This window comes from Danio rerio, chromosome 15 (genome assembly GCF_052040795.2).
Source record: "Danio rerio strain M-AB ecotype USA chromosome 15, GRCz13ab, whole genome shotgun sequence".
Lineage (NCBI taxonomy): Eukaryota > Metazoa > Chordata > Actinopteri > Cypriniformes > Danionidae > Danio > Danio rerio.
This window is the reverse complement of record NC_141035.1, coordinates 9,519,379-9,547,315: the sequence shown is the minus strand read 5'-3', so window position 1 is coordinate 9,547,315 and position 27,937 is coordinate 9,519,379. Positions and strand designations below refer to the sequence as shown.

Here is a 27,937-nt window from a genome sequence, read left to right as displayed (position 1 = left end):
TGCATTTGCTATTTAAACAGCGTGGTGCAAAACGTCAAAATGACTCTTGCGCCAAGCTGAAACAATCAAACAACAATTGCATTGCGCCTTGTGCCACATTGCGATGGGTATATAATAGGGCCTTAGTTCGATAAAATATAGTTGTTCATTGTTAGTTTAACTCAAAGTGCAATAACTAATGTTATCAAGCATGAATTTAGATTAATAATGCATTAGTTAATATTAAACTATGGTTAATAAACGTTGTAAAAGTAATGTTCATAAGTGGGCAATGTTAGCAAATGTATTACTAGTAAAACCTTAAACCTTTTTGTAAAGTGAGACTGAATAATCAATAATGAGGATGATTAAAAATTTGATTTTATTCTTTATATAAATTTATAAATAAACAACTATTTATATAATTTTATATTTGTTCTTTTTTTTGGGGGGGGGGGTTAAGGCAATACAATGCTGGTGGATAAAGTGTTTAAAATGAACTAATAGTTTTCATCGTACTTCACCGGTTGTTTGATTACATTAAGAACAGCAAACATATTTTGCATGACAAGTTTTCTGAAAGGCTGTTTAAAATGCAAATGAGGCATTATTTAATCAAATATGCCTTCATTTACATACATTTACCACACAAAACTCAATCCGTTTTCACTGTTTTGACACATAAAAGTCAAAGTTTTTTTGGATTTGAGCAATCTCTTTTTGTCAGTTCGTAATTCAGAAAATGCTGCCATTAAAAAACAGCTTTTTTAAAAGTATCATTTTTACATGTTTTGTAATATAAACGGGTGGCACGGTGGCTCAGTGGTTTGCACTGTCACCTCACAGCAAAAAGATTGCTGGTTTGAGTCCCGGCTGGGCCAAGTGGCATTTCTGTGTGGAGTTTGCAATGGTTAAGAGACCTCAAACTGCAGGAAAAAACAAACAAACAAACAACTCATACAACTAACAAACTGAGAAAAAAAAAATTGAGCAAAACATGCGCCTGCTAATTCTCACAAAACATACACACATGGAAACACACTGCAAATAATGCAGACCATAATGGAAATGTGTGACGAATAAAAAGTGACAAGCTTCTGGTTTAGAATCAGTGGTGTTGTCTGACATCTGGGAGGAAAAGTTGTTTATTTATTTTATTATCCTGGTCATACTGTTCCTTGTTGTAGTTCCTTTCCATTTGTTGTAGTTACTCTCACAATTAAAAATGTGCAAATAACAAGGTATGATCCATATGATCAGAATGTTGAAATAAACAAAAAACTCACCTCACAGATCTTCTGACTTTTTGGAGTTTGTATTGGGTCCCATTCCATTGTGGTCAGCGCTATTGACAGTGCTCTTCTTTATTTGCATGTGTTGTGAGAATTTGTTGCCTGTGCATTATCAAATTGATAAAGATGTTTTCTCATTTTGTTAGTGTTTTTGTATTTGTATGTTTTTTTTTGTGTTTTTTTTTTCTTATCCTGCAGCATGTTTGAGCGCTCTCAGCCATCGTAGTTTTTGCATGCAATGTTTCTCCTCAAAGAAAGTACACTCTCTTGCTGTGTTTCTTATTTTAGTACACTTTTAAAAAGCAAACTTTGCTATGAAGTCAGATTTAAAGTGTTGTGTGTGTGTTCAGCTGAATCTACAGTTGCGTTTTTCTCTTCTCAGTCTCTGGATGGATTTGTGTTTGTGGTCAGTCAAGAAGGCAGATTTCTTTACATCTCAGAGACCGTCTCCATCTACCTTGGCCTTTCACAGGTGAGACAAAAACACTTTTCAAGCTTTTTTTTACTTCATTCTCTGGCTTCAATTTAAAATCCTAATATTTAAATAATAATAACACTGTACGTTCTTAATTAACTTTTGTTTTGTTGTCTACATTTGATTAAATAGTAAGATTAAAATCCTAATGAAATAGTTTTAAAGCATTTATTTATCTCAGTGTTATTTTTAACTTATTTATATCTTATTTATTTTACTAAAGCATTCATTGATCTCGATGTTGATTTTAATAATATTTTTTTACTCTTAAAATCAATAGTTGTACATTTCAAAATCATTTCATGGATCTAAACTAATAACTAATAAATTAAAACAAATTAATGGTAATGAAGATTAATAAAGAAAAATAATTTGTTTATTTATCTTTATTTATTTTTAAACTTAAACTTTAAATAACTGCTAGAACTAATCAAACACAAAAATATGTAGAATAATGTTATTATTTAAATTTTTTTATTTTTTATTATTGTGCATTTTCCAGCATGGTTTTTATGTCTTCTCTTTTGCCCAATCACTGTAAAGACACAGGTGTTAGTCAATTGGCAAATGCTCTCCAGATCCATTCTCATCCTCTTGAGAGGCAGTCAACCACACTATTTATTTATTTATTTATTTATTTGCTTGCGTGTTTGTTTGTTTGTTTGTTTGTTTGTTTGTTTGCTTGTTTATTTGGCAGGGACAGTGTACATTAATTAGCATTTCAGCAAATGCACCAGAATTAGCCAGGTTATCTTTAATCTGTTGTCCCTGAACAACATAAAAAAAACAATACAAGAATTATACAATCAATCAAACATAGTTAAAAAGTACTAAAATAGACAAAGTTATGTAGATGTTTATAAAAAAAAAATTATATATACAATTTAAACTAAGGGTGCTTTCACACTAGCACTTTTGGTCCGCACCCGGGCTCGTTTGACGTCATAGTACAGTATGTTTAGCTACTGTGAACGTGTCTTCTGAACTTGGGTGCGCACCAGTGAACCGTACCCGAGTACGCCTGAAAGAGGTCTGGGATACGGTTCATGCGAACTCTGGTACGGTTCACTTCTGATGTGAATGCAAGCCTACCAAATAACGAAAGTAAACCGCCAACTGTACAACAAACTTTTGTTTTCATATAACGTTCACTCTTGTGTGTGTGTTTGTGTGTGCGTGCGTGCGTGTGTGTCACGTATCGTACCTTGGTGACAAGCGGGACTGAGCCAGGGCAAAAACAGAGATAATTTCTGCTTGTCTCCTCCAAAAACAGTGTGATGTTCTGAATGTTTATAATATTTTTGTCGCAGATGGACACAAGTCACTTTCTGTATGTCCAAAACATAAAGATTTAGTAAAGGCAGAATGACTGCGATGTGTGTGCGTCTTTCCATTTTGCCACTTTGCTTTCGTGACCGTCACGTAGCAACAGTCGTAAACAAAACGGCAGCTCGAAGACTCAAGCGTACCGGGGTTTAGAAGGAAAAAACACAGTGGGAACACAAACCAACCAAGAAGGTGGCAAGGGGGGACAATCGAACTTGGGTAAAGTCCAGCCAAATGAACCAAGTGTGAAAGCTCCCTTAAACACCAACATTTTGTAATAGAGATAAAAATAGTTGAAACTTATTTAAACAACAAATCATTAAGATGGTAGGCACAAATGGAAACATGCTAGGTTCATGAATGATGACACATCTGATTCTCTATAAACCAGATTTTTAAATGTTTTTTGAAAAAAAATCAATGGAGGTTATATCTCTGATGCTGCCAGGGACATAATTCCACTCCTGTGCAGCCTGTAACTTAAAAGGAGCCCTGACCAAAGGTACTTTTCTGGAGTGGGACAATACAGTCTCCTCAGGCTGCCCCTCGTGTTGCTCTGTGTGTGGTGTTCCAGATCTTTACATACTGACTGAGAGGTGGGGATGACAGACCATGATTGATTTTATACATCAGACAAATGTTTGAATACTTAATGACATTTTCCCAGCTTAAAAAAAAAATGTTTTTGTAAAATGTTACAGTGATGATGTCTTAGAGGCTTTTTATGCAGTATTTTAATTGTCTGTTTGTAAAGTGACTCTATGGGTTTTTAGACAGTAGGTTATATGTGAAAAAAATCATTGAATTCATGAATATTTTAGCTGCATGCAGTGATAAAAGTGACCTTATCAACCTGGAATTAGACATATTAAATTTAATACGCTTACATACATATTACCTTTAATATATAAAAAATAATTTTTTTAAAATTTATTTTATTTATTTATCTTAAACTTAAACTTTAAATAACCGCAATAACTAATCAAACACAAAAACAGTGTAGAATAAGGTCATTATTTTTATTTTACGTTTTTAAGTGAACCAGTTAAAAAGAAAATAAACACTATGAAAATGTAAAAGTAATGGGCATTTCTGTGCCTACAGTATATACTGCATGTATATTGTATTTCTGTTTATTTTAATTGTTGTTGTAATTGTTAATTATGTAATAAATATGCAAATATTACAGTACAAGAAATATATATATATATACAAGCACACACGCCCGCGCACACATGCCATGCACGTTTGCGGGTGCGGTCGGTAACTCTGGTATAATTTTAACAGAAGTGGGCAGTCTCACAATATTGCTCGATAATACTAGAGCTAGTATTTGAATGATTCTTTAGCGTAATGTCTAAAATGATGACAAAAAAGGTGATTTTGCCCACATTTTAGGATTATAAAGCATATATAAATAAATAAATAAATAAATAAATAATCAGTCTATTGAGATTTCTTAATATTTTTCTGTTGCTCTTGCAATTGGGAGGTCATAATAATTAACCTTAACAAGGCAGAGCAGAGCAAACACTACCAGATTACTATATATTAATATATAAAAAGTATATTGAAACATCAATATATAAATATAATCATAGTATTTACAATTAAAATAAATATTACAATATACACATAACCGATTGACAGATGAATGTTTTAACATGTCTCATAATTAACCCTAAATCAATGAAAAGCCCAAAACCATGCTCCAAACCCCCCCGCATTTCTTCCGTCAGTGTTCACATGTGCGTGTATTTTTTAGCGAATTTCCCCGTGTCCCTGTGCTCATTTCTCCGGCTCTCAGCTCTCCAGGTGCTTTCTCTCTGTTGATTGCCTGTGGCCTCTTGTACAGGGAATGTTAAGTCCTGCCATTTCACCCAGATGCATAAATAATAACAGTAATTACTCGCACAGCAATCAAAGCGTCGCTCCAGCGAGCCGAGGTCTGTCTCGCGAGCGAATCGATAGACATCTTAAAAGCCACATTGATTGTGTGGCAAAAAAACGAATACACACACATACATTGGGATGGTCTGAGGGGGGAAGGGTGGACTGATAGTGATTTTAGGAGGGAAAATAGATGTGAATGAGATCGGCTTGCTGAGGAATAACATGTGCAATTGCGAGTGGTCAAGGCTTTATTGTCGACTTGCTGTTTGAGTATTGACAGGTTCTGATTTCTTGAACAATTGAACCTGCTTGAGCCATATTTAAAATAATGCTTTGCTTTGTCTACTTGTCCAATTGATTTTTGTTTTATTATTATTATTTGACATGTCAAAACAGAAACAAATGTTCTGTAGGTACAGTATGTGATGTTATGCATATAATGGTTTATAATCGAATGGATTATGAAGTATTGATCGCACAGGAGTCATTTTAAAACCAAGCAGCTTTCTGTTTGTCAGTGCAGGGAATCCAGCAATCCTTGATATTGTTGCAAAATCTTTTAAATGTGGTAACAATATGTGTACTTTGTGTGTGACTTTTTGTAAATTGCCCGCCTTGTTGGCAGACGTTATTTACACCAACTCTGCCGTAGATTGCTCTAACCAAGGTCAAAACGGTCACAAAGTGCCTCAATCGGGGTCAATTGTTGGTCAAATTAAGGTGCGGGTATTTGAATTTTGCGAAAGGGGAATCATAGGATCGATTAGACGTTAGATGCAATGAAGTAAATCGACACTTTTCACAAGCCTGTTATGGCACGTGAACGGTCATCGGAATCTTAAATCCTTGAAAGTTTTTAATAGTTTGATTATTTTCTTAAAATTGGAGCACTTATATGTATATATGTAAGTATAATATCTTTGCTTTAAATGACAAAAAACGAAATACTGCTTGTGCGCGGCGATTCTAATGCAGCGTTAATAATAGTGTCTAATTTAACATTATTCTCTCTTCTGGCTGCCGTTATTAGTCTCCCACAATTTTCATTACTTTTTCTGAAAGTTTTTAGAACACCATCGTGGAGTGTTTCTTTTATTATTTGAGCAAATAAGAAAAAAAAACGATATTAATCTCCCATTTACTGCGCTTTAAGCTTTCACAACTATGGCACCTTCCACTACTGAGAAACTCGTAAACGGTGTATCAGAATCATGTTAATTTGCTAACTTCTTGGTAATAAGGTTTTCATTTTATTGCATTTTGTTACAGTTTTGTTATATGTTTTTTTATGTTCATGGATGTTACAAGTGGTTTTATATGTTTATTTGGTTATTTCCACGAGCGTGGATTCCATAAACATATAGTCAAATAGCTTGATGTTTTTCTTTGTACATTCGTCATGTAGAATGACGTGTCTTGGTGTTTTGTAACATTATGCTAATACTAAGGTAGAACTTACTAACATAAACAATTATTAATACATTTATTATGGTAATTGTTTATCTTTGTTAACCTTAGCTAATGTTATTTAAACGGTACCTGTGATGAAAACCATCTTTTTGATGCTGGTTGGACAGAACTGTGTGTAGGTATAGTGTGTCCACAGTCATATGAGGTGATATAAAGACAATGAGTCTCTTTTTTTAAATTACCTGATGTTAAAATAGGATCCAAATCCCTCCCGTTTTGAGGCCAACAGCAACGTAACGTAGGAGTTTGGTTTCCCCACCGATTTTCTTGACATCCACGTATTGACATGTCTCTGTAGTAATGTGTATATTCATACCCACAAGACAGATAATGAGCAAAGCAACTGGGATTAAAAGATATTTTCAGCTCTCTGTGATTATCAATCATCATCAAATATGATCAAGAATGAGTTTTACAAGTTTAAAACAATTTTAAAACGTAACGTTTTATCCCAGTTTGTGAACTTCAAATCAGCTTTATTTTGTACATTAACATAACGGATAATCATACAGCGTGCGTACTAACGTGTATCCTGTCACATTTTCTGTGCAAAAACTGTATATACTATATACTGTGTGTGTGTGTGTGTGTGTGTGTGTGTGTGTGTGTGTGTGTATGTGTGTGTGTGTGTGTGTGCATGAACTTTTTAATAACATTATGTGTGACTTTGCAGAAACATTTAATTAACTCCACAACAAATACATCAAATAATCATTGGGAAAGTTCTTACTGTAGTATTTCTCACAAAGAATACATGAGATCTGCTTCCTTCATATCTGTCACCGTGCTGTTTATCTGGGGCAGCCGAGGCGGACTCTTACAGGCATGTGGCAACTGTGGGCAGGGAGAACTAGCATTAAAGGCACAGGCAACAAACACAGCTACAATTGGCTCTATTTTTTGCAATCTAGGTGCAAAGTGCAAAGCTCAGGGCGAAAAGCATTAAGGGCACATATGATCACAAATACATTTGCTATTTAAACAGCGTGGTCCAAAATGCAAAACGACTCTTGTGCCAAGCGGAAAGTAGCAAACAATTATTGCGTCGCGCCTTTCGCTGCATTGCACCGGGTGTATGATAGGGCCCATAGTGTGACTCTTTTTCTAGTCAACCTCCTGTTCACATCTGGTCAAGATTGCTATAATCTGAGGTTAGCACAGTTTTCCTATTGGCCTAAAAATTCAAAACAAACCACTTACAATTTTATTCAGCACAACTTTGTTAGGTAAAGATGTTCATTTTTTTTTATTATTTTACACAAAATAGAGGAGACAGTAGCCTGTCTTTTGATATGCCAGGGCAGGTTGTCTCATGTGTCCTAGAACAAATAAACACACAGAACAAGCTTGAAAAAACTTTGTGATTTAAAATGTATTTGTAATAGGGTTTTTTAAAGAAAGGAAGGAAAGTAATTAAGGATTGAATAAATTCCTGGGATTGGGGCAATTGCCTATCCACTGGCTACAACCCTCTTGAAGATTCAGGCTGGCTTTAAGGTGGCTGGGATTCAACCTTACAACATAAATGTATTTCTGGAAACTGCGTTTGCACCATCCTACATCACAGATCACCCTATCAACAATCCCAATAAAGTAGTTGTGTTCTTATTTTTAGATAATTTAGTGTGACAACTTACCTGCCGATGGGGCAAAAAGTAACAAGTGTACATTCTCCCTTTAGCAGACTATGAAAAGAATACACAATATGTGCCCAAGACTTCCTTCTTTCATTTGGTGTCATTTATTACATTGTGATGTATGGTGCTTGGTAAAATTGAGACAGTACGAAAAGTATATACTATATAATACTGAAGTATTTCAGACACAGCCATGAGAAAAAGTAAGAAATTACAAAGGTTTGATTCTGAACAGAAGCAATCTTCCATGGATTCGTATTGAAATGGATTTCACCAGCAGAGACGTGTTGATCAATGATAAAATGAACACACTTTTAAAGCTTTTTTTCCATCTTAATTGACGCTTTGAACATGCAGCTCACAAAGGATTCTTCTAGAGTTTGAGGTTAACATGTTGCCATCAGTGTAAAACTCATAAAACAAACATTGTAGATAAAACAGTCAGTGTATATATTACATATTTCATTAGATTGAATATTTAATATATACAATTTTAACTGAATATTTTATACTTAGAAAAAATCAATGAAAGTATGTGTTGTAGTGTATGAGATGAGTGATATACAGTATTGTAGTATGTAGTTTAAATGTCCTATCCACCATTTTAAATTCTTTGACTGAGATTTGCAGAGTGCATTCTGGGATGGTGTTTAATATCAAGCACTCATGACATTCTGATTTAATATTCAGATGCATTTAGTTCATTTTCAGAAGGGATATCCAGCCATTTTAGTAATATTGAGTTTGATGTCATCAATGTGAGGCACCAGAACAGTTTGCCCAAAGCATATGGAAATATGATGTCTGGCCATACAGTTAAAGTCAGAATTATTATAGTTGGGGGGGGGGATCCCTTATTATGCTGGGCATATCCTTTATTTTCACATCTCAATGTTGACAGATATGATTACATGAAACACTGAAGGCCGGAGTAATGAGGATGAAAATTCAACTTTGAATCACAGAATTAAATCTAATTCAAATCTACATTCAATAAGAACACAGTTATTTAAAAGTGTAGTAATAGTTTACAATTTAACAGTTTTTACTGTATTTTTAAAATCAGTGATATGCAACCTTAGTGAGCAGAACTGCCTTCTTTTTCAGCATTAATACATTTTACTGTTTCCAAACTTTTCCAAGAGATAGATTGCAGCTGGAAGGGCATCCGCAGCAGAAAAACATGCTGGATAAGTTGGTGGTTCATTCCACTGTACCACTGGCGACCCCGGATAAATAAAGGGACTCCCATCTCTGGGACTCTTTTCTGAAAAGAAAATGAATGAATGAATGAATGAATGAATGAATGAATGAATGAATGTATGAATGAATAAATGAATGAATGAATGTTTCCAAACTGTTTTACTGGTAGTGTGTGTTGTGGGGGCACATAATGATGAAGTGATGACGTCTGATTGGCTGATGGAGTTGCTGTCTTTGGGTTATCATAAAAAAATGTTGATCTTAGGACAACTAGCACTTGGCAAAATCAGCATGTGTGTGTGTGTGTACATACTGTATACAGTTGAAGTCAAAATGATTAGCCCTCTTATGAAATTGTTATTCTTTTTCAAAAATTCGACACGTGATGCTTAATAATTTTAAAGTTTTCACAGTATACCATAGAATATTTTTTTCCTCTGGGGAGAGTCTTATTATGTTACTTTGACTGGAATTAAAGCAGTTTTCTTTTTTGAAAACCAATTTTAAGGCCTATATCATTTCTTACGAATAAACTCATATTGTCCAATGACTTGCACAGTTAAAAAAAAGAGGAGTAAAAAAAGTTGACAACCTTTATTTGAAATTAATTTCACACAGATTTATTTTGAACACAAATTTAATATCAACCATTTAAGCCCAAGACCAAACCCTATTCATCAGTCAAGACTTCAGTGGAGTGTGTCTTAAGGATTTTTTTTTTCTCCACCGCCACACTCCTTCACTGCGCCTCTGTCTGGGTCTCTCGGGTCAACAGGAGGAAATACATTAACTGTAAGCATAAGACCTTACTTGTTAGCTCATGTCAGAGGTCACGACCCCGCCACCCCAGATAGAGCCGTCCGTTCTGGTTAATCCTCGTGACCTCTGCAAAGACAGTAGGGTTCCTTAGGCGGATTAGGCAGGGTCAGGAACCTGCAGAGCGGGACGATACGTTGAGATCCCAGCTCCAGGCCTAGATGGAGGTCCAGGAGCTTAGCCTCTGGTCTGCTCTCCACGGCCAAAGCCACGCCATCTGGGAAGCGTGGAGGGGCGAACGGGGTGGGAAATTGATCCTGGCCTGTTTAGTATTCAGAGCCATGACTTTGCCTTCTCCCCGTCTCTTCCTCCTCGTCCTCTTCTCTTGCTCCTCTCCCATCAGTCAGAAGCAGAGCGAGAGAGTGTTGTGGACAACTGCCCCGACGCCTCATACATATTAAAGCCCAGCTATTATTTATATCATGTCTTTCCCCCCTCTCTCTTTCTCTCTCTCTCTCGCTCTCTCTCTCTCTTCTTAGCCCTCTTCTTAACACTTACCAACAACCACTTCTCACTTCGTCTGTTTTTCATTCTCCTTTCAACATCCCTCCTTGGTTGCTAGTAGAACTTTACTGCTGATTTGATTTGTTTATTTATTTTTTACAAATCCGGGTTCATTTGTTTGAATAATTATTATTTTTTTTTTTATCATTGATATGGCATTTAGGATTTAGTGTGTTTATTCATTCATTTATTTTATTTTCGGCTTAAAATACAAAATTACAAATCTGCCCCTCTAGGTATATCCACAGGTGTTCCACAAGGATCTATATTGGGCCCTTTACTTTTTACTTTATATATCAATGATCTTCCATCTATGTGTCCTAACAATAACATACAAATGTATGCGGATGACACTGTTATATTTGTTCATGGTAGTAGTGTGTTACAAGTTGCAGACAAACTCACAGAATCACTGGTACATCTTTCAGCCTGGTTAGATCAATGCTGTTTACAGTTGAACATCTCTTAAACCGTGTGTATGTTTTTTTTCTAAGAATGGTAGGGTAAGTGTAGTACCAGATATATTTGTATCAGGGGAAAGATTACAAGTTGTATCTGAGTACAAGTACCTTGGAGTTTTAATAGATTCAAAACTATCATTTCAGTCTCAGGTTAAAAAGGTTTGTAACCGGGTCAGATTCAGTTTAGCAAATTTCAGATTTATTCGTGATCAGATGTCATGTGAGGCTGCCCTAATCTATTATCACTCCATGATCATTTCTCACATCACTTATTGTTTAACCACTTGGTCCCAAGCCAGCATCACTACTCTGAAGCCACTTGAATCTTTATACAAACAATCCATAAAAACCCTTGATAAGAAATCAGTTCAATATCACCATTGTTTAATATTAAAGAAATACAACCTGCTTAGTTGGGAAAATTTAATTAAATATGTACATATCTGTTTAATGTTTAAGACTTTACATAACCCGACTTCACCATTAAATCAGTTTGTACATATTAGAACGACTGCTCACCGAACTACTAGAGGAGGTGACAGAGGGGACTGCATTATTCCTCTCAAAAAAAGTAAATTCAGTCAATCTGTATTTTCAGTGAGAGCTGCTAGGGAATGGAACTCCATCCCACCAACAATTAGAAGATCACTCACTTTTCGTTCTTTTCAGTCTCATGTTAAAAATTGGTTATTGACAAATCAGCATTGTCAGCATTAGTACTGTATTCTTGACACATTTGTACTGTTGTCTTTGGCTTTTTGTCCTCTGCTGCCATCAGTCTGTTCTTGTGTTTTTTCTTTTCTCTTTTTCTTTTCTTTACTTTTTTAACTGTATTTTTTATATGAAAGTGTATTTAATGTTTAATATTGTGCTTCTATTTTAGGTGTGACTTTTTAACATTCTGTAAGGGGTTTACGGATGAAAAATAGCCATTCTTGGCTAATTCAGGCACATTTTACAGTAATGTTTATTAATGTGCATTGACCCTGTAAACAAAATAAACTAAACTAAACTAAACTAGTCCCTTTATTAATCTGGGGTCGCCACAGTGGAATGAACCGCCAACTTATCCAGCATATGTTTTACGCAGCGGATGCCCTTTCAGTTCCAACCCATCTCTGGGAAACATCCATGCACACTTATCCACTACGGACAATTTAGCCTACGCAATTTACCTAAACCATATGTCTTTGGACTGTGGGGGAAACCGAAGCACCCGGAAGAAACCCACACGAACACGGGGAGAACATGCAAACTCCACACAGAAATTCCAACTGCCCCAGACGAGGCTTGAACCAGCCACTTTAATGTTCAGCCACAGCTCTACCTACTGTGCCGCCTAGTGTGTTCATTTATAATAAAATTTATAATATGTAAAATATCCATCCTTTTACCTTTAGCTTAGTCTCTATTTTAGAGATTTCCACAGCGGAATGAACCAACAACTATTCCAGCATATGTTTTACACAACGGAAGCCCTTCTATCCCCAACCCAGTATTGGGGAACATACACACTCATTCACACACACTTGGACTTGTGAACACATAGAGAACATGCAAACTGCACAGAAATGCCAACTTGCCCAGCCGGAACTCAAACCAGCGACCTTCTTGCTGTGAGGCAACAGTGCTAACCACTGAGCCACTGTGCTGGCCCATAAGTAAAATATGAAACATACAATACATTTCAGTTGCTGTTGAAACCCTCGTTCCCTGAAGGAGGAAACGGAGACATCGGGCTCTATTTTAATGATCTAGGCGCCAGTGGTGCCCCGAGAAAATTTTCCTAGGGGTGGCCAAGTAAGGCCACACCAAATCTTGGTGTGGCACACACACAAAAAATATGAATTGTGTAAATATTGTGAATAATGATGTTATATTTTTGTTTCTGGTAAATTAAATGATGAAGTTTTAATAAATTTTATCATTTTACTCTTGAAATAATAAAAATCAGCAAGTACGTGTGCAAACCAAGTAAAAATCAATATTTAGTTTAGAAACACCTTTCAGGTAAGTTATTTTTCACATACTTTTATTGTACAACATATAGATATGCCATAAAAAAATCTAAAATGAATGAAGATTAATGAATAAAACAAACAAATGAACAAATTGAACAGAAGACATTACTAAACACACACACACACACACACACACACACACACTTACTATACAGACCCTATTAATATAATTCATCCTCTTCTTTTTGAGCCACAACATTCATTCATTAATTTTCTTCCTGGCTTAGTCCCTTTATTGATCCGGGGTTGCCACAGCGGAATGAACCGCCAACTACATATTAATACATATTATTCCTTCGATGTACCTTTTTGCAAAATACACCCACACAATCAGAGATCTGGCCCTTTTAAGTCAACCAACAAAATAATGGAGTTACTAAATAAAATAGATTCTGAAAAGCTGATTTCAAAATGCTAATTCTTTTTATTATTATTATTATTATTATTATTATTATTATTATTATTAATTTTTGCATTTATGGTTTTCAATCAGATAGAACAACTTTTTCCTTTCAAAAATACTATTTTCCTCTAAATAGAAATGCACCAACAATGCGCCTTAACACATCTCCTTTTTAGGCCAGCACACCCATGAGTCCACAAAGTGGTGCAAATGAATTTCCTATTTAAACAATGTGGTGCAAAGCGTGAAAATTAGGCTTGCGCTGGTCTGAAAATAACAACAAATAGCATCAAACATGTCTTGCGCCTTATTGCGTCAGGTGTATGATAGGGCCCATTATGTCAAATGACAATATAGTGAATCGCCAAAATGTCATTCCGACATAACTCAGAGTTTCCAATCTGAAGGGGGAACTACCTATCTTACATTTGTAATAGTTTTATTTAAATGTTCATTTTTTAATTTATTTATTCTATTTTAATCAGTTCAGCTGAATTAAACAAAAGTGACATCATTATCATATATTTTATAGTAAAGTAAACATTTTTTATAAAATATCATATGTTTTATAGTATCATATATTTTATAAATATCATATATTTATATTGCGGAGATGTTTCATCGTTAGCTCTTCTGAGAAGTTTTGTTTTTCTTGGCAGTGGCAGTGGTTAGCACTGTTGCCTCACAGCCTGAAGGTCAATGGTTTGAGTCCCAGCTGGGTCAGTTGGCATGCTCAGGTTAAGTTCAGGACTCTGTTCAGGCCATTTCATTATTTCAGTGTTATCAAGAACCTACTTTGCATGTTTTGCTGTGTACATCTCTGTTCTTAATGAAATGCGCTGTCTGATTGATCAATGAATGCAGGGAATCTGATAAACATTTATTTCACTCTGTCACAAAGCTTCATGAGAGGCCAAACTCCAAGAGAAAACGCCACCAAAACCATCACACTTTACTGACTTCACACTTTTGGCTCAGTCTCTCCACAGTTTTACGATGATCATAATGGTTACCATCCAAGCCTAATAAATTAAACTTGCTTTCACAACTGAGTGTCTAATTTGGATAAGTGATTTTAATTTTTTTTGTTTCTTATTAAGGTTTTTTTTTAACTGTACTAATAGTAATAAATGAAATAATAATAATAATAATAATAATTAAATAAAAAAAGTGGTGTTTTCTTAAACTTCACTTTGAAAATATTTGAAGAAAACAAAAAATGCACAAGTGGGCTACCTTTGTTTTTAGCTGTATGCTGATCTTCTACAGTTTTTTTCTAAGATTTCTGAAAACACTCAAAAAAATTTTACTTTGAAATAACACAATTCTTGAGTTTGTTTTGCCACAGCTTAATTGTTTTGTTCAATCCACTAAAATTTGTAAAAACAAATAAGTTCACTAAATTCCATCATGTTATCCCAACACAAATCGATTGTGTGGAACCCAAGCGGCAACCTCCCGCTCTCCCTCGGGAAGCCAATACGAAAGTAACTGAAACTGCAATTCATCAAAATTTCGCTAGTCCTGGCTCCATAACAGATCAAATTTTAATTTTGCACACTGTTAGAATGGCCAACTTTATACCAGAAAAAAATGGTTCTACTGTGAGGGGGGTGATTTTTTTTTTATAACTCATCCGTTTCCTTTATATTAGGCTATATTAGGTTTGCATGATTAAGGGGGTGGCCACTTGATTGACGGCTGGTCGCCGTCAATTCACCTCAGCTGACTCCAGCAGATTAGCCACTGAACTCGGCATATTCATCATATTTCTGTGTTGTTTTATGTGGCTTTACACAGTCTTTACATAAGCCTTTTGGACTTATTTTTTTTTACAATTATCAGATGATATGGGATGCTGTGTGCACTTAACTGTGCTCACAAACCATTCATGCATATATATATATATATATATATATATATATATATATATATATATATATATATATATATATATATATATATATATATATATATATATATATATATATATATAAATATATATATATATATATATATACACCAAATGTATTTATTTTATTTAAGATCATTTACCATTTATATTTTCTTTAAAGCTGTAAAGCACTCCAGAATCTGTCAGATTGATTAGTTGTAGGCTCTAGAAGAGTCATCTGAAGCGTTTTATACAGTGTTCTGTTGGAGTTCATTAATAGTCCTGCATTTACTAAAACATACTATAAAGTGTTTGTTTTTAATTTGTGTTTTCCTCCTGTAAAAAAAACGTCATAAAAACAATGTTTAGTGGCTCAGTGTGTTACAGCAGTTTATTTAAAAGTCTAAACACTTTTTTGATTTAGTGTACAGCCAAGCACATGTGGTCAGAATGCAAACGAGTCACAGGTGATAAAGTATTATAAGCGTTTAATAATAAGCGTAATAAGCGTTTTCCCAAAGAAACGTCTGTCTCAGCCAGATCCAAGCAAAATGCCAGCAGATGTCTGTAGCTCCGCTCACTGTCCGCTCTTTGCCTTTGTTGGTATTCCCCCGTGGGTGGGATGACATGCGAACAAAATGGCGAAGGTTGGCCACGCCTACTTGTGGCTTATTTTGCAGTGTTCAGAAACCTATGGATGACGTCACGGATACTACGTCCATATATTTTACAGTCTATAGTGTAACCCAGCATGTTTTATTGTGAAGTTATTTTTCTCATACATGAATATATAAGCATAGTGAATATATAAGCATATAAATTTTTTTTTTTCTGCAGCACATACATTATTAAAATTAAATGTTACAGTATGCATTCCACAGATTAAGCATTTCCATACATTTTCAGGCACCAATTCTTAAAAAAAAACTATTATTTTTTAAAGTGAAGAACATTTAAATGATCTAAAGAATGATTTTCCACTATTAAGCATTTATTGTGGAATTTATAAGTAATTTTATGTTAAAAGTTGGAACCACTGAAGCTAATAAACCTTAATAATTTAGTGTTTAGCACTACTGCGTAAATGTAAATATATCAAAAGTTAAAAGGTCTGGATACACATATTTTATCCCGTTTTTCTGCATCCAGCTGATTTCAAATGCAAGAGGGTGTCCTGTGTGAATGCTTCTGACACAGCAGTACAACAGGACAGCAAACATACTGAAAACAGCAGCGCAGAATGAATAAAGAGCCGTTCACACAGGACGTGTTCTTGTGTTCAAATACAGAAAGATGAAGTGCAAGAAAACAGGCCTCTGGTGGTGCTTCTCAGAGTTTAACTGTTGGAACTTGACAGAGACTCCTTAAAACATGATGCAAGACACTGTGCAGATAAACATATTTCAGACATTTTATTACACAATTGTTGGGTGTATTGTGTGGAAACTGCAGAATTTAAAGTCTAAGAGGGAATTAAATGTCTATAACTTTAAATAAAAACAGAAAACTATTTTTGTTACTGAGTTTTGGCTATTTAGGTGTTGAACTGTAAGACCTGAAAACATTGTGTTTGTATATTACATATTTATAGTCAGTCATAAGCAAGTAATCTTGTCAAAATGTTTGCCACCAAGGATGTTCCAGAGATTTTCACTCAGGTTAAGTTCAGGACTTTGTTCAGGCCCTTTCATTATTTTTAAAAGACCTACTTTACTTGTTTTGCTGTAGGACAGGGCTCTTTGTTCTTTATGAAAATTGCTGTATGATTGAACAATGAATGCAAGAAATCAAAGCTTCTGATAAACATTTGCTTCACACTGTCACAAAGCTTCATAAGAGGCCAAACTCCAAGAGAAAACCACACTGAAACCATTACACTTTACTGACTTCACACTTGTGGTTCAGGTTCTCCATAGTTTCCACGATGAACCTAATTATTCCCATTTAAGCCAAATAAATTAAACTTGTTTTCATAACTGAAGTATTTTAAATTTTGATAAGTGCTTTTTATTCATCAGTTAAGTTTTTTTTTACTGTACTTCCAACACAATTTCACGGCAATTCGTAACTTTTTTCATTTAGGGGCTAATTCGTATGAATTTGTACGATCTAATTCGTACAATTTAGTACGATTTGCTCATCACCTAATGACAGTTGGGGTTAGGGGTGGGGTTGGGTACCACGCCTCCTTTTAAAATTGTAAATTTTCGTACGACTGAACTCGTACAAATTTGTATGAATTAGCCACTAAACTGACAAAGCGTAAAATACTTACGTTTCCTCGTGAGATCAGGCTGGTATTTCAGGAAATAACTAATATTTATGCTTTAAAATCTGCTTTTACTTCTGTTAAATAACTTCAAATAGGACGTAGAAAATACCATAACATTATTTGGAAATTGTAGATCATATTTTAGAATGAAATAGAGAGAATTTTGACCTTCATCTTCTCTCTTTTCCCTCCTTTCCATTGTCTATTTCCAATCTAAGTGTCCTCCAGTGGATCCTTTTAACTGTGATTTTCCTAAAGATCGTTCATGCATGTTTGGTGTCTTTCCCTTCCAAACATGTGAGATCCCATACTCCAACAAGCTAAACAGGGCTCTCTCTGAGGCATTGTGGACCAGATTAAGATCTCCGAGCCAGACCACCTGTCTGCTGGATTTACCTCCACCTTTACCTCTCAATTAGCCGACACAGGCTTAAAACCCCAGACTCTTCACAATTCATCCCTCAACTGATCCCCAATTACACAGCTCTGCTCTTTACTCCACCGCCGATCCCTCTCCTTTCTGCTCTTCTCTCAGTTTGCATGCAACCTGGCCTGCACACACACACATTAGTGTCCTTGACGGCCAGCGGAAAATCCTTTAAAATCCCTCCGTAAATGGATCTAATCCCATAATAAATGGCTCTGTCCCGCAGACAAGGTTTGAGGAGAAACCAGCTTTTTATCAAGTGTAGAATGAGATCTGACCCCCACAGATATTTTTTTTATAGATCTAAAAGAACAGCAATGCAAATCACACCACTATATATATATCATATATATATATATATATATATATATATATATATATATATATATATATATATATATATATCAGTGATTGTTTGCAGCTGGAAGTGCATCCAGATACAACATATGGTGGATAAGTTGACAGTTCATTCATCTGTGGTGACCCCATATTAATAGCAGACTAAGCCAAAAAGAAAATAAATTAACAAGAAAAAAAACTATATATACATAGCAGCTTTTCCTTTTTTTAAAGGTCAAAATTATTATCCCCTTTAAGCTATTTTTTGATAGTCTACAAAACAAACCATCATTATACAATAACTTGCCTAATTACCCTTACCTGCTTAGTTAACCTAATTAACCTAGTTAAGCCTTTAAATGTCATTTTAGGCTGTATAGAAGTGTCTTGAAAAAATATCTATTCAAATATTATTTATATATAAAATAAATCAGGAATTAGAAATTAGTTATTAAAACTATTATATATATTTGGAAATGTGCTGAAAAAATCTCTCCGTTAAACAGAAACTGGGGAAAAAATAAACAGTATATATATATACAGTTAAAGTCAGAAGTATTAGCCCCACTGAATTATTAACCTCTCTGTTTATTTTTTTTCTTTCCACAATTACCAAAATGGGATAACAAATGTACCAAATGTACCCTTTTGGTGGGCGAGGTATACAACAGAAAGTTTTAGTCTACGTCATTCTCGCTTGAGGAAAGTCAAAGTAAAGCTGTGAGGGTTGTTCACATATCACTTTTTGATGTTTTTTTTTTTTTTGAGTTCAGGTGGACCATGGCCCATTATTAAATATTTATATTATGAAGTTGTAAAGTTGTAATGTCTCTGCTGTGTTTATAAAAATGGTGCTTCCTTTGTTTTCATTCTCCTGGCTTGTTGTACAAGTGAGTGACGTATCTCTGTAAACCAATAGCGTCAAGTTGCGCGTCTAGCTCCACCTTTTGGTACCCTTTGGCTGTCCTAGGTACCTTTTGTAAAGGGTACCTAAAAAGTGGTACGGTACTGGCCGTAAAAGCATACAGAACCGAAAAGTACCGTACCACTCAGAGGAAACGGGCCATTACTTCCATATTCATATTTATCTGCTTGTCTTGTTTTTGTTTGTCTGCTTTTTTTCCGCTGTTTAGTGTCATCTTGTGGCCGTATAATGTGTAGGTTAGTCTATTCTCCATTCAACTGGTTCAGTATCTATCAGTTTTGTGTTTTTTGACTGTTTGGCGCCATCTTGTGACTGAATAATGCGCTAGTTAGTGTATACTCCATCCGCAGTTTTTGTTTCTGATAGCTTCACATTTATTTGAATTAATATATAGGATATATATATCATAGAAGAATTAATATATAGGATAAAATACATCCAGGAGTGTTTTTTTTTTTTTTTTTTTTTGTAGAATAGGAGAGTTGTAGAATTTTGTAGAATGTCGGGCTACCAATAATCTTGTTGGACTTTATTCTACGATAACATCCTCCTGGATGTACTTTATCCCCAACTAAACTAACACAACCTACGAAGTGTTACCAAAGTAAAATCCTACATTTGAATGGCATGCGGCTGAGCAAATGAATGAATAGTTTATTTTTGTTTTCATCGTACCTTTCAGACTAATTTGTAGTTCATTATTTATTGATGTAATATTGTGAAGTCTGCTCGACGTGCATGTTTCATGAAGCTCACCTGTTTTGAGATTCTTATAGGCTTTGTAAAATGCAGCAGGTAGAATATTCAGTCTAGGTCATGATACGCTGGAATTAATGTTTCATGTGTAGCTTTGCTGTTATCTCTTTGAAGTTTGTTGCCCTCAGTGCACGACTTAAGCAATAAGTGTGTACATCTGCGCATTACAAATATACCAATAGCAATAGACGATCTTGTGGTTTTCAAGGTCTCTTATTGGTTGGTGCAATATGTTGTGATCTGTGTCATGTTTCTTAAATGAAGGCATTGATCCGCGCGTTTGTTTGTGTGTGTTTGGATGCTCAGGTGGAGTTGACTGGCAGCAGTGTGTTCGATTACATCCACCCTGCGGATCATGTGGAGATGGCGGAGCGTCTGGGCATCAGGCCACACCTGCGGGCAGAGGCCGGCTGTCAGACGTCCCATGAAAGTGCTTCAAGCTCCGCATCCACGTCCTCGCTGGCTGGCACTCCAGAACCAGGTAACATGGACTTCTTCTGAGATCCAGATTTATTCACTACTAAATTACAGCCTGCAAATTACAAAGTTGAATACATTTACAGCATCTTTTTTTTTTTTTTTTTTTTGGTAGTTATTGTTTACACATGAATATGTTCAGTGTTAATGATTTTCTGTGGAATTTAAAGTAACGTACTGGCAGCAGTTTGCCAGACATTTACTGTACGAGTTTTGTAAATTACACAGTATTTAACTGTTTTATGAACTGTATTTTACTGTTATACAGTTATGTAGTATGTTATTGTTATTTAAAGTTGAATTGTGAACATTTTATACTAAAGAGAAAATTCTGTAAACACATATACAGCAGGATAAATAGTGCCGTAAATGAATTTACAGTATTTTTGCTGTAATTGACTTACAGTAAGCTACTTGAAAACTGCTGCCAGTAAGTTACTATAAATTGTACATGAAATTGTTAGCAGTGTATATAGAGTGCCATATATCTTACTGTGCTTGTATTTACAGTTTTGTATATTTTTACTGTAACACATACAGTATTTTAGTCTTCTCACTTGTAACATACTTCTATACAATATTTTTATTTATTACTGTAAAACAGTCCGAATCATTCATTGCTATATACCCTATGATGTTTTACGCTGTTTTTACTGTACTTTAATGCACAACAAATTAAGAATTAGTTTTTTAATGGTGTACATGTAAGTGTAAGGTAACTTATTTTTCTTTTTTAGAATTGTATTTTGAAGGAGTTACATACCTGTTCATTAAAGTGGACACCATCAACAGCTTTTTTTAACTAAATATTAATCTTTTCTAAAACATTTACTTTAGGCAAATAGTATGAATACACAAAAACATTACATACTTAACAATAAACAATATTCTATGGCTCAAAAGGAATCTCATTAATTAAAAAGGTACACATTTTGGTACTGTAACACTTCAATTCAATTACCAATACATGTAAATATGAGGGATCAATATGAAAGGTTTAGAGAAACAAGTGAGTAAAGCACCGCTTTAATTTACAGCCCACAAACACTAACATTGTATATATGGGAAACAAGGGGCTAACCCCTGTATTTACAAAAAACACATTAAACAATACATTTAAACAATACATTTGTGACCCTGGACCACAAAACCACTCTTAAATTGCATGGCTATATCTGTGGGAATACCCAACAATACATTGTTGCAGCAAAATTCTACATTTATTAAATGTAGTCATGGAACGTGGCAATAATGTTCTAATGATTTTTGCCCAAACGTAAAAATGTAGCATTTTGCTGCATCCAATGTATTGTTGGGTATTCCCACAGATATACCCATGCAATGTAAGAGTGGTTTTGTGGTCCAGGGTCACAAATGAATTTGTTAAATGTATTGTTTAATGTGTTTTTTTTTTTTTTTTATACAGCAGTTAGCGCTTTGTTTCCATTATATACAGGGTTAATATAGTGTTTGTGGGCTGTAAATTGAAGAGATGAAGCATGTTACTCCCTTGTTTCTCTAAACCTTTCATATTGATCCCTCATATTTACATGTATGTATACTATTAAACCCAATAAGTTACAGTAACTCAAACAATTTGAGGAAACCGATTGCAACAAACCATTTAAGTTCAAAAACAAATCCTAATGAATACCTTGAACTTAATCCATTTGAGTAAACGAAGCAATGTGAGCACAGTAAAACCCAATAAATAAAGAGAACTTAAACTATAAGTACTGCAAAACCCAATAAGTTAGGGCAACTCAAACCGTTTCAGAAAACTGATTGCTACAAACCATTTGAGTTAAAAAAAAATTAGTACTGTGAACTTACTCCATTTAAGCTGAAGTAATGATGTATGTAATCAACTCATTACCTTCAACACTGAGTTCACAACTTTTTTTTCAATTGAGTAGAATGAACTTTCAGTAAATTTTGGGTTACTACTCTCATTTCATTTGTTAAAGTTGACTGTTGGGTTTTACAGTGTACCTTGTGTGGTTATTACTAAATAAAGTATGCTGTAAGTTCAGTCTATATTGCCATGTAAATAGTAATCTGTAACTAAAATGTTATCTTTACTTTCCCTTGATTCTTTGACAAGAAAGACTTCTGAAACCTGAACTTTGCAGCCAACATTTTAATTGTTTCTCATCGACAACACTCCATCAAAAACCTGTCAGATCTTGTGCTGATCCCAGTTAAAACACCAGCCGCTCTGCAGGAAAGTGCAGGTTCTCATTGTCAAGAAGTGATTTGCATAGAGGGCTTAAGGCATAGCAGCAAAAACTGCTCGTTTAATTCAAAGGGTCAGTGAAAATGGTCCGAAAAACGAAAATATGGCTCTTTTTTTAAACACAAGTGGACACATTTAAAATGAAACCGAGCAGTTTATTGCATATTTGACATAAACCAAATGATAAATTGTAAATGTTTCATATTTTATATTATTATATATGATGTAAATGATTTTATATGATAATGTAGAAGCCACAGAAACAAACATACAAACAGAATACTGACAAAAATACAGACAATTCACAAAAATGTTTCAGCAATCTTTTTTTGTTGTTGTTGCTTTTTTTATTGCAATAACAGGCATTTACTGTAAAAATACAGTCGAAAAAGTATAATTCAAACAATATAAATATTACTTTTTGCACAAAAAGAGAATGACAAATTGTAAAGAAGTATTACAATGGGATGGCAAAGAGAAAGATAGTGAGAAATAAAGACAATAAAATAAAAACTTAAAAAGGGAGAGAGGACACATGAAAAAATAACAAATCAATGAAGAACATTAAACAAAGCACATTTTAGAAGTTTTATTTGCTTTCTTGTTATGAGACTCTAAAATGGTATTCAATGCAGATCCAATTCTCATCAAAAAACACAAAATTTGGTTTACAATTAGTATATTTAAACTTATGTATAAAAACTTTCCTATAAATATTATTGGGGTTATACTAAAATTTGAATTAAGGAATTGTTTATCTTTGATGTAAACCCCCCATTATAGGATGTCTATAGCTTAAAGAAAAAATCACCACAAACCTTTAGGACAATTAAAGTATGCACATCAGACCAGAAAGATTTAACAAATGGACATTCCCAACAAACAAAAAGAGCAAGAGACGTCATTGTCATTTTTGAATTTCTGCTAAAATTAATAAAATCTGGATAATATCTGTGAATAATTTTAAAAGATATTTCTATATTTTATTTGTTAGAAAAATAGGGGGTATAGGTGGTTCGGAGGACCCACCCCTCACTGACAAAGGTCTGGAATTTGTCTCGTACTGTACATGAGCTCATTTGTCCTATTTTGATTGCTATGCCATCAGAAATAGTAAAAATAGCCCATCGAAAAAGGCTTGAAGACCAAGTGGACCAATCAGTTTTGGTCAATGCAAACAACTATTTTTTATGAGTCCAACATCCAGCTGCATGTGCAAGAAAACATCTGACATAAGCGAAGTCATCTTTTGCTACTGTATTGCTTTAAAATAGGAAAAACATTAGACAAAACATTGATTTATTCTAAATCTTGGACCTTATTCAGGAAAGAAAACATGACCAATAAAAAAGTTTGAAGCACTTTTACAAGAGAGGCTAGAAAAATTGTAAAGCTCTAAATACTACTACTACTACTACTACTACTAATACTACTACCACTACTACTACTACTACTACTACTACTACTAATAATAATAATAATAATAATAATAATAATAATAACAACAATAATAATAAGAAGAAAAAGAAATATTATTATTTTTATGTTTTATTTTTTATTATTCAAATAGCTACATTGCAAAAAAAAGACAGCAAAAAATATATACACACACATTTATTTCGAACTGTGACCAAAACTTACTAGAACTGCCTATGCATTAAAAAAATATATATTTCACACATTTTTGTCAATCAGAATCAACTATTTGAACAGACCATGTTTTCTCTTGTAGCACCACACAGTCCTTGTTCTCCAGTCAGGGAGTTGTCGGAACGTGGCTTCTTCATCCGGATGAAATCCACACTCACCAAACGTGGCCTCCACGTTAAATCCTCGGGCTATAAAGTGAGTCCTTCATTTTAAAAATTTCTAACTTTAAATGTAAGATTTTTTTTTATTGTTCACATGTTTTCAGTCCACATGTGTTTTGTGGACTTGGAGAAGGCATTCGATTGTGTCCCTGGTGGCATTCTGTGGAGGGTGCTCGGGGAGTATGGGATCAGAGGCGATCTGTTGAGGGCTGTCTCGTCCCTGTATGAACAGAGTTGGAGTCTGGTTTGCATTGCTGGCAATAAGTCAGAGTTGTTTTCAGTGCATGTTGGACTGCGGCAGGGCTGCCTATTGTCACCAATTCTGTTTATAATTTTTATGGACAGAATTTCAAGGCGCAGCCTTGGGCTGGAGGCGGTCCGGTTCGGGGACCACAGGATTTCATCTCTGTTATTAACAGACAATGTTGTTCTGTTGGCTTCATCAAACATGGACCTTCAGCATACACTGGGGCGGTTTGCTGCTGAGTGTGACGCATCTGGGATGAGAATCAGCACCTCCAAGTCCGAGGCCATGGTGCTCCATTGGAAAAAGGTGGTTTGCCATCTCTAGCCTGGAGGAAAGTCCTCACTCCAGGTGGATGAGTTTAAGTATCTTGGGGTTTTGTTAGCGAGTGAGGGAAGGATGGAACGTGAGATTGACAGGCGGATTTGTACAGCGGCAGCAGTATGTGGTCGATGTACCGGTACGTTGTGGTAAAGAAGGAGCTGAGCCGAAAGGCAAAGCTCTCGATTTACCACTCAATCTACATTCCTACTCTCACCTATGGTCATGAGCTTTGGGTCATGACCAAAAGGACAAGATCTCAGACACAAGCAGCCGAAATGAGTTTCCTTCGAAGGGTGGCAGGGCGCACTCTTATGGATAGGGTGAGGAGCTATGACACCCGGGAGGAGCTCGGAGTAGAGCCGCTGCTCCTCCACATCGAGAGAAGTCAGCTGAGGTGGCTTGGGCATTTGTTTTGGATGCCTACTGGACGCCTACCTAGGGGGGTGTTTCAGGCATGTCCCACCGGGAGGAGGCCTTAGAGGAGCTGGATAAAGTGTCTGGGGAGAGGGAAGTCTAGTGTTCTCTAAGACTGCTGCCCCCGCAACCCGGCCCCGGAAAAGCGGTAGAAAATGAATGAATGAATGAATGTTTACATGTTAAAAAATTCAATATTATCGAGTCAGTGTTATAGAAATCGTGTATAATACTGTTAATTAAAGTAAATAATTTACAAAATTGTAGTTCCTATCACTCCATGAATATAACACTGTATAAAAAGATGAATAAGCATGAAATATTAATTGTTGTAGCATTCACTATTAAAAAAAACATAGCAAGCAATAACAAGTTTAAGAAAAGATGATAAAAACTGAAAAATATGGTGTTTGATGTTGTTTTATAACAACCATAACATTTGAACTAAATAGCATTCATTCATGATTGAAAGATTGCACAAACTGAGCTGCTCATTTAATTCCTTATCAGGTGATTCATGTGACAGGTCGGATTCGATGTCGGCCAGCACTGGTGCCCAGCTCCTCCCGAGCCTTACATCGGCCAATGGGATTGGTCGCTCTGGCTCACACACTTCCACCCTCCACGCTCAATGAGGTGCGCATGGAAAGCCACATGTTTGTTTTCCGAGTCAACATGGATCTGCAGGTCACCTACTGCGAAAACAGGTAAGCTCAAATCATCTCCTTACTGTATGCCTCACACCCCTTTTCATCAAATCACAAACCATGTACCAGTTTGGAGCCAATGATTTTTCCTGTTAAGTTCACATGGCAAGTCTTCAAAGAACCGCTTTGCTTTTCCACCATCTACAGAGCCACTGTTGGGGCAGTTCTTATGTCACTGCACATGTCTCTTCTTTCCTGCAAACACAAATGCTGAAGTGCCAAATACATATACAACATCAACGATCTGTTGCTATTATTGTTAATAACTTTGTAAACCTCCATCTGCATCAATACATTCATTCATTCATTCATTTTCTTTTCAGCTTTGTCCTTTTATTAATCCGTGGTCGCCACAGCGGAATAAACCTCCAACTTATCTAGCATGTTTTTACACAGCGGATGCCCTTCCAGTTGCAACTCATCTATGGGAAACATCCACACACACTAATTCACACTCATAAACTACGGACAATTTAGCCTACCCAATTCACCTGTACCGCATGTCTTTGGACTGTGGGGGAAACCGGAGCACCCAGAGGAAACCCACGCGAAGGCAGGGAGAACATGCAAACTCCACACAGAAATGCCAACTGACCAGCGACCTTCTTGCTGTGCGGCGACAGCACTTCCTACTGCGCCACTGCGTCACCCATCTGCATCAATACACAGTGAATTCAATGTACAGTAGTCATGCAGTACACCTTTGTTTGTAAATAGACGGAGATTACGATTGATAATAATAATAACGCGTTCATATGCAACCTCACAGCAGTTCATAACTTTTTAATTTAGTTGGTAATTTGTTTCATTTGACTGATGTCTATTGTACATTTTAGTATGATTTGCTCATCCCCCAATGTGTTAGGCATGATGTTGGTTGGAATTACTATTTTTAAAGGTCACATATTTTCATGTCAATGAAATTATATTTATTTGTGTTGCAATTAGTCTCTTTTCTGACAATGTGTAAAATAGTTATGTTTTCTCATAAGATTGGGCCGGTTCAGGCAGTGCGACATGATTTGAATAGATAGAAGTTAGAAGCTATAATGTGCTTTGTTGCTTTGCTATTTTAAATATATTCAAAAGAAAATATATTTAAATATATTTCTGTTCATTGCATTGGTAATACCAAACAGAGGCAGTACTCCAGGGTCCTTAGTAGAGTTGAATGGAATGTTGAATCTGTGTCAACCCTGGTTTATACTTCTGCGTCGAGTGACCGGCGTGACCCACAGCACATGCAACGTCCGCAACGCTAGTTGGCAGCGAGATGTTGATGTTTCTCTGTGTCGAGTTTTTTCGCTGGTGTTTTGTTTTTTCTGAACGCTTCCTTAATGTACAAGTGGCTCAAACTCGCTCATTTTGAGGCAGGAACCGACGGACATGCAACAACTTTAACCATGAGGTAAATACATAACAAAACTTTCCATCCGAAGCTCCTTCATGGTATTCTACACTTGCTCCATCGGTCTTGCGCGGCTCTCGGTCCCGCCCACACTCGTCAGCGCTACCAAGCTGACCAATCACAGAGCTAGTTACATTTTTTGAGAGGTGCGCGTCAGCGATGGCCACAGGGTAGGGCTATGTATCAATGCGTAGGCTCCACCGTAGCATACGCGTGCGTTTGA

At 35.5% G+C, this 27,937-nt stretch overlaps 1 protein-coding gene across 4 annotated transcripts in view; it reads left to right on the top strand.

The window, feature by feature from the left end:
- Positions 1 to 27,937, top strand: part of npas1 (neuronal PAS domain protein 1) — a 92,326-nt gene that overhangs the window by 54,150 nt on the left and 10,239 nt on the right. For all 4 annotated transcript variants that reach the window (XM_087283071.1, XM_087283070.1, XM_087283072.1 and 1 more), the window contains exons 5-8: positions 1,654 to 1,743; positions 20,400 to 20,574; positions 24,539 to 24,651; positions 26,110 to 26,306. In XM_087283071.1, the coding sequence (XP_087139197.1) occupies positions 1,654 to 1,743; positions 20,400 to 20,574; positions 24,539 to 24,651; positions 26,110 to 26,306 (575 nt within the window). The remainder of the gene's footprint in view (positions 1 to 1,653; positions 1,744 to 20,399; positions 20,575 to 24,538; positions 24,652 to 26,109; positions 26,307 to 27,937) is intronic.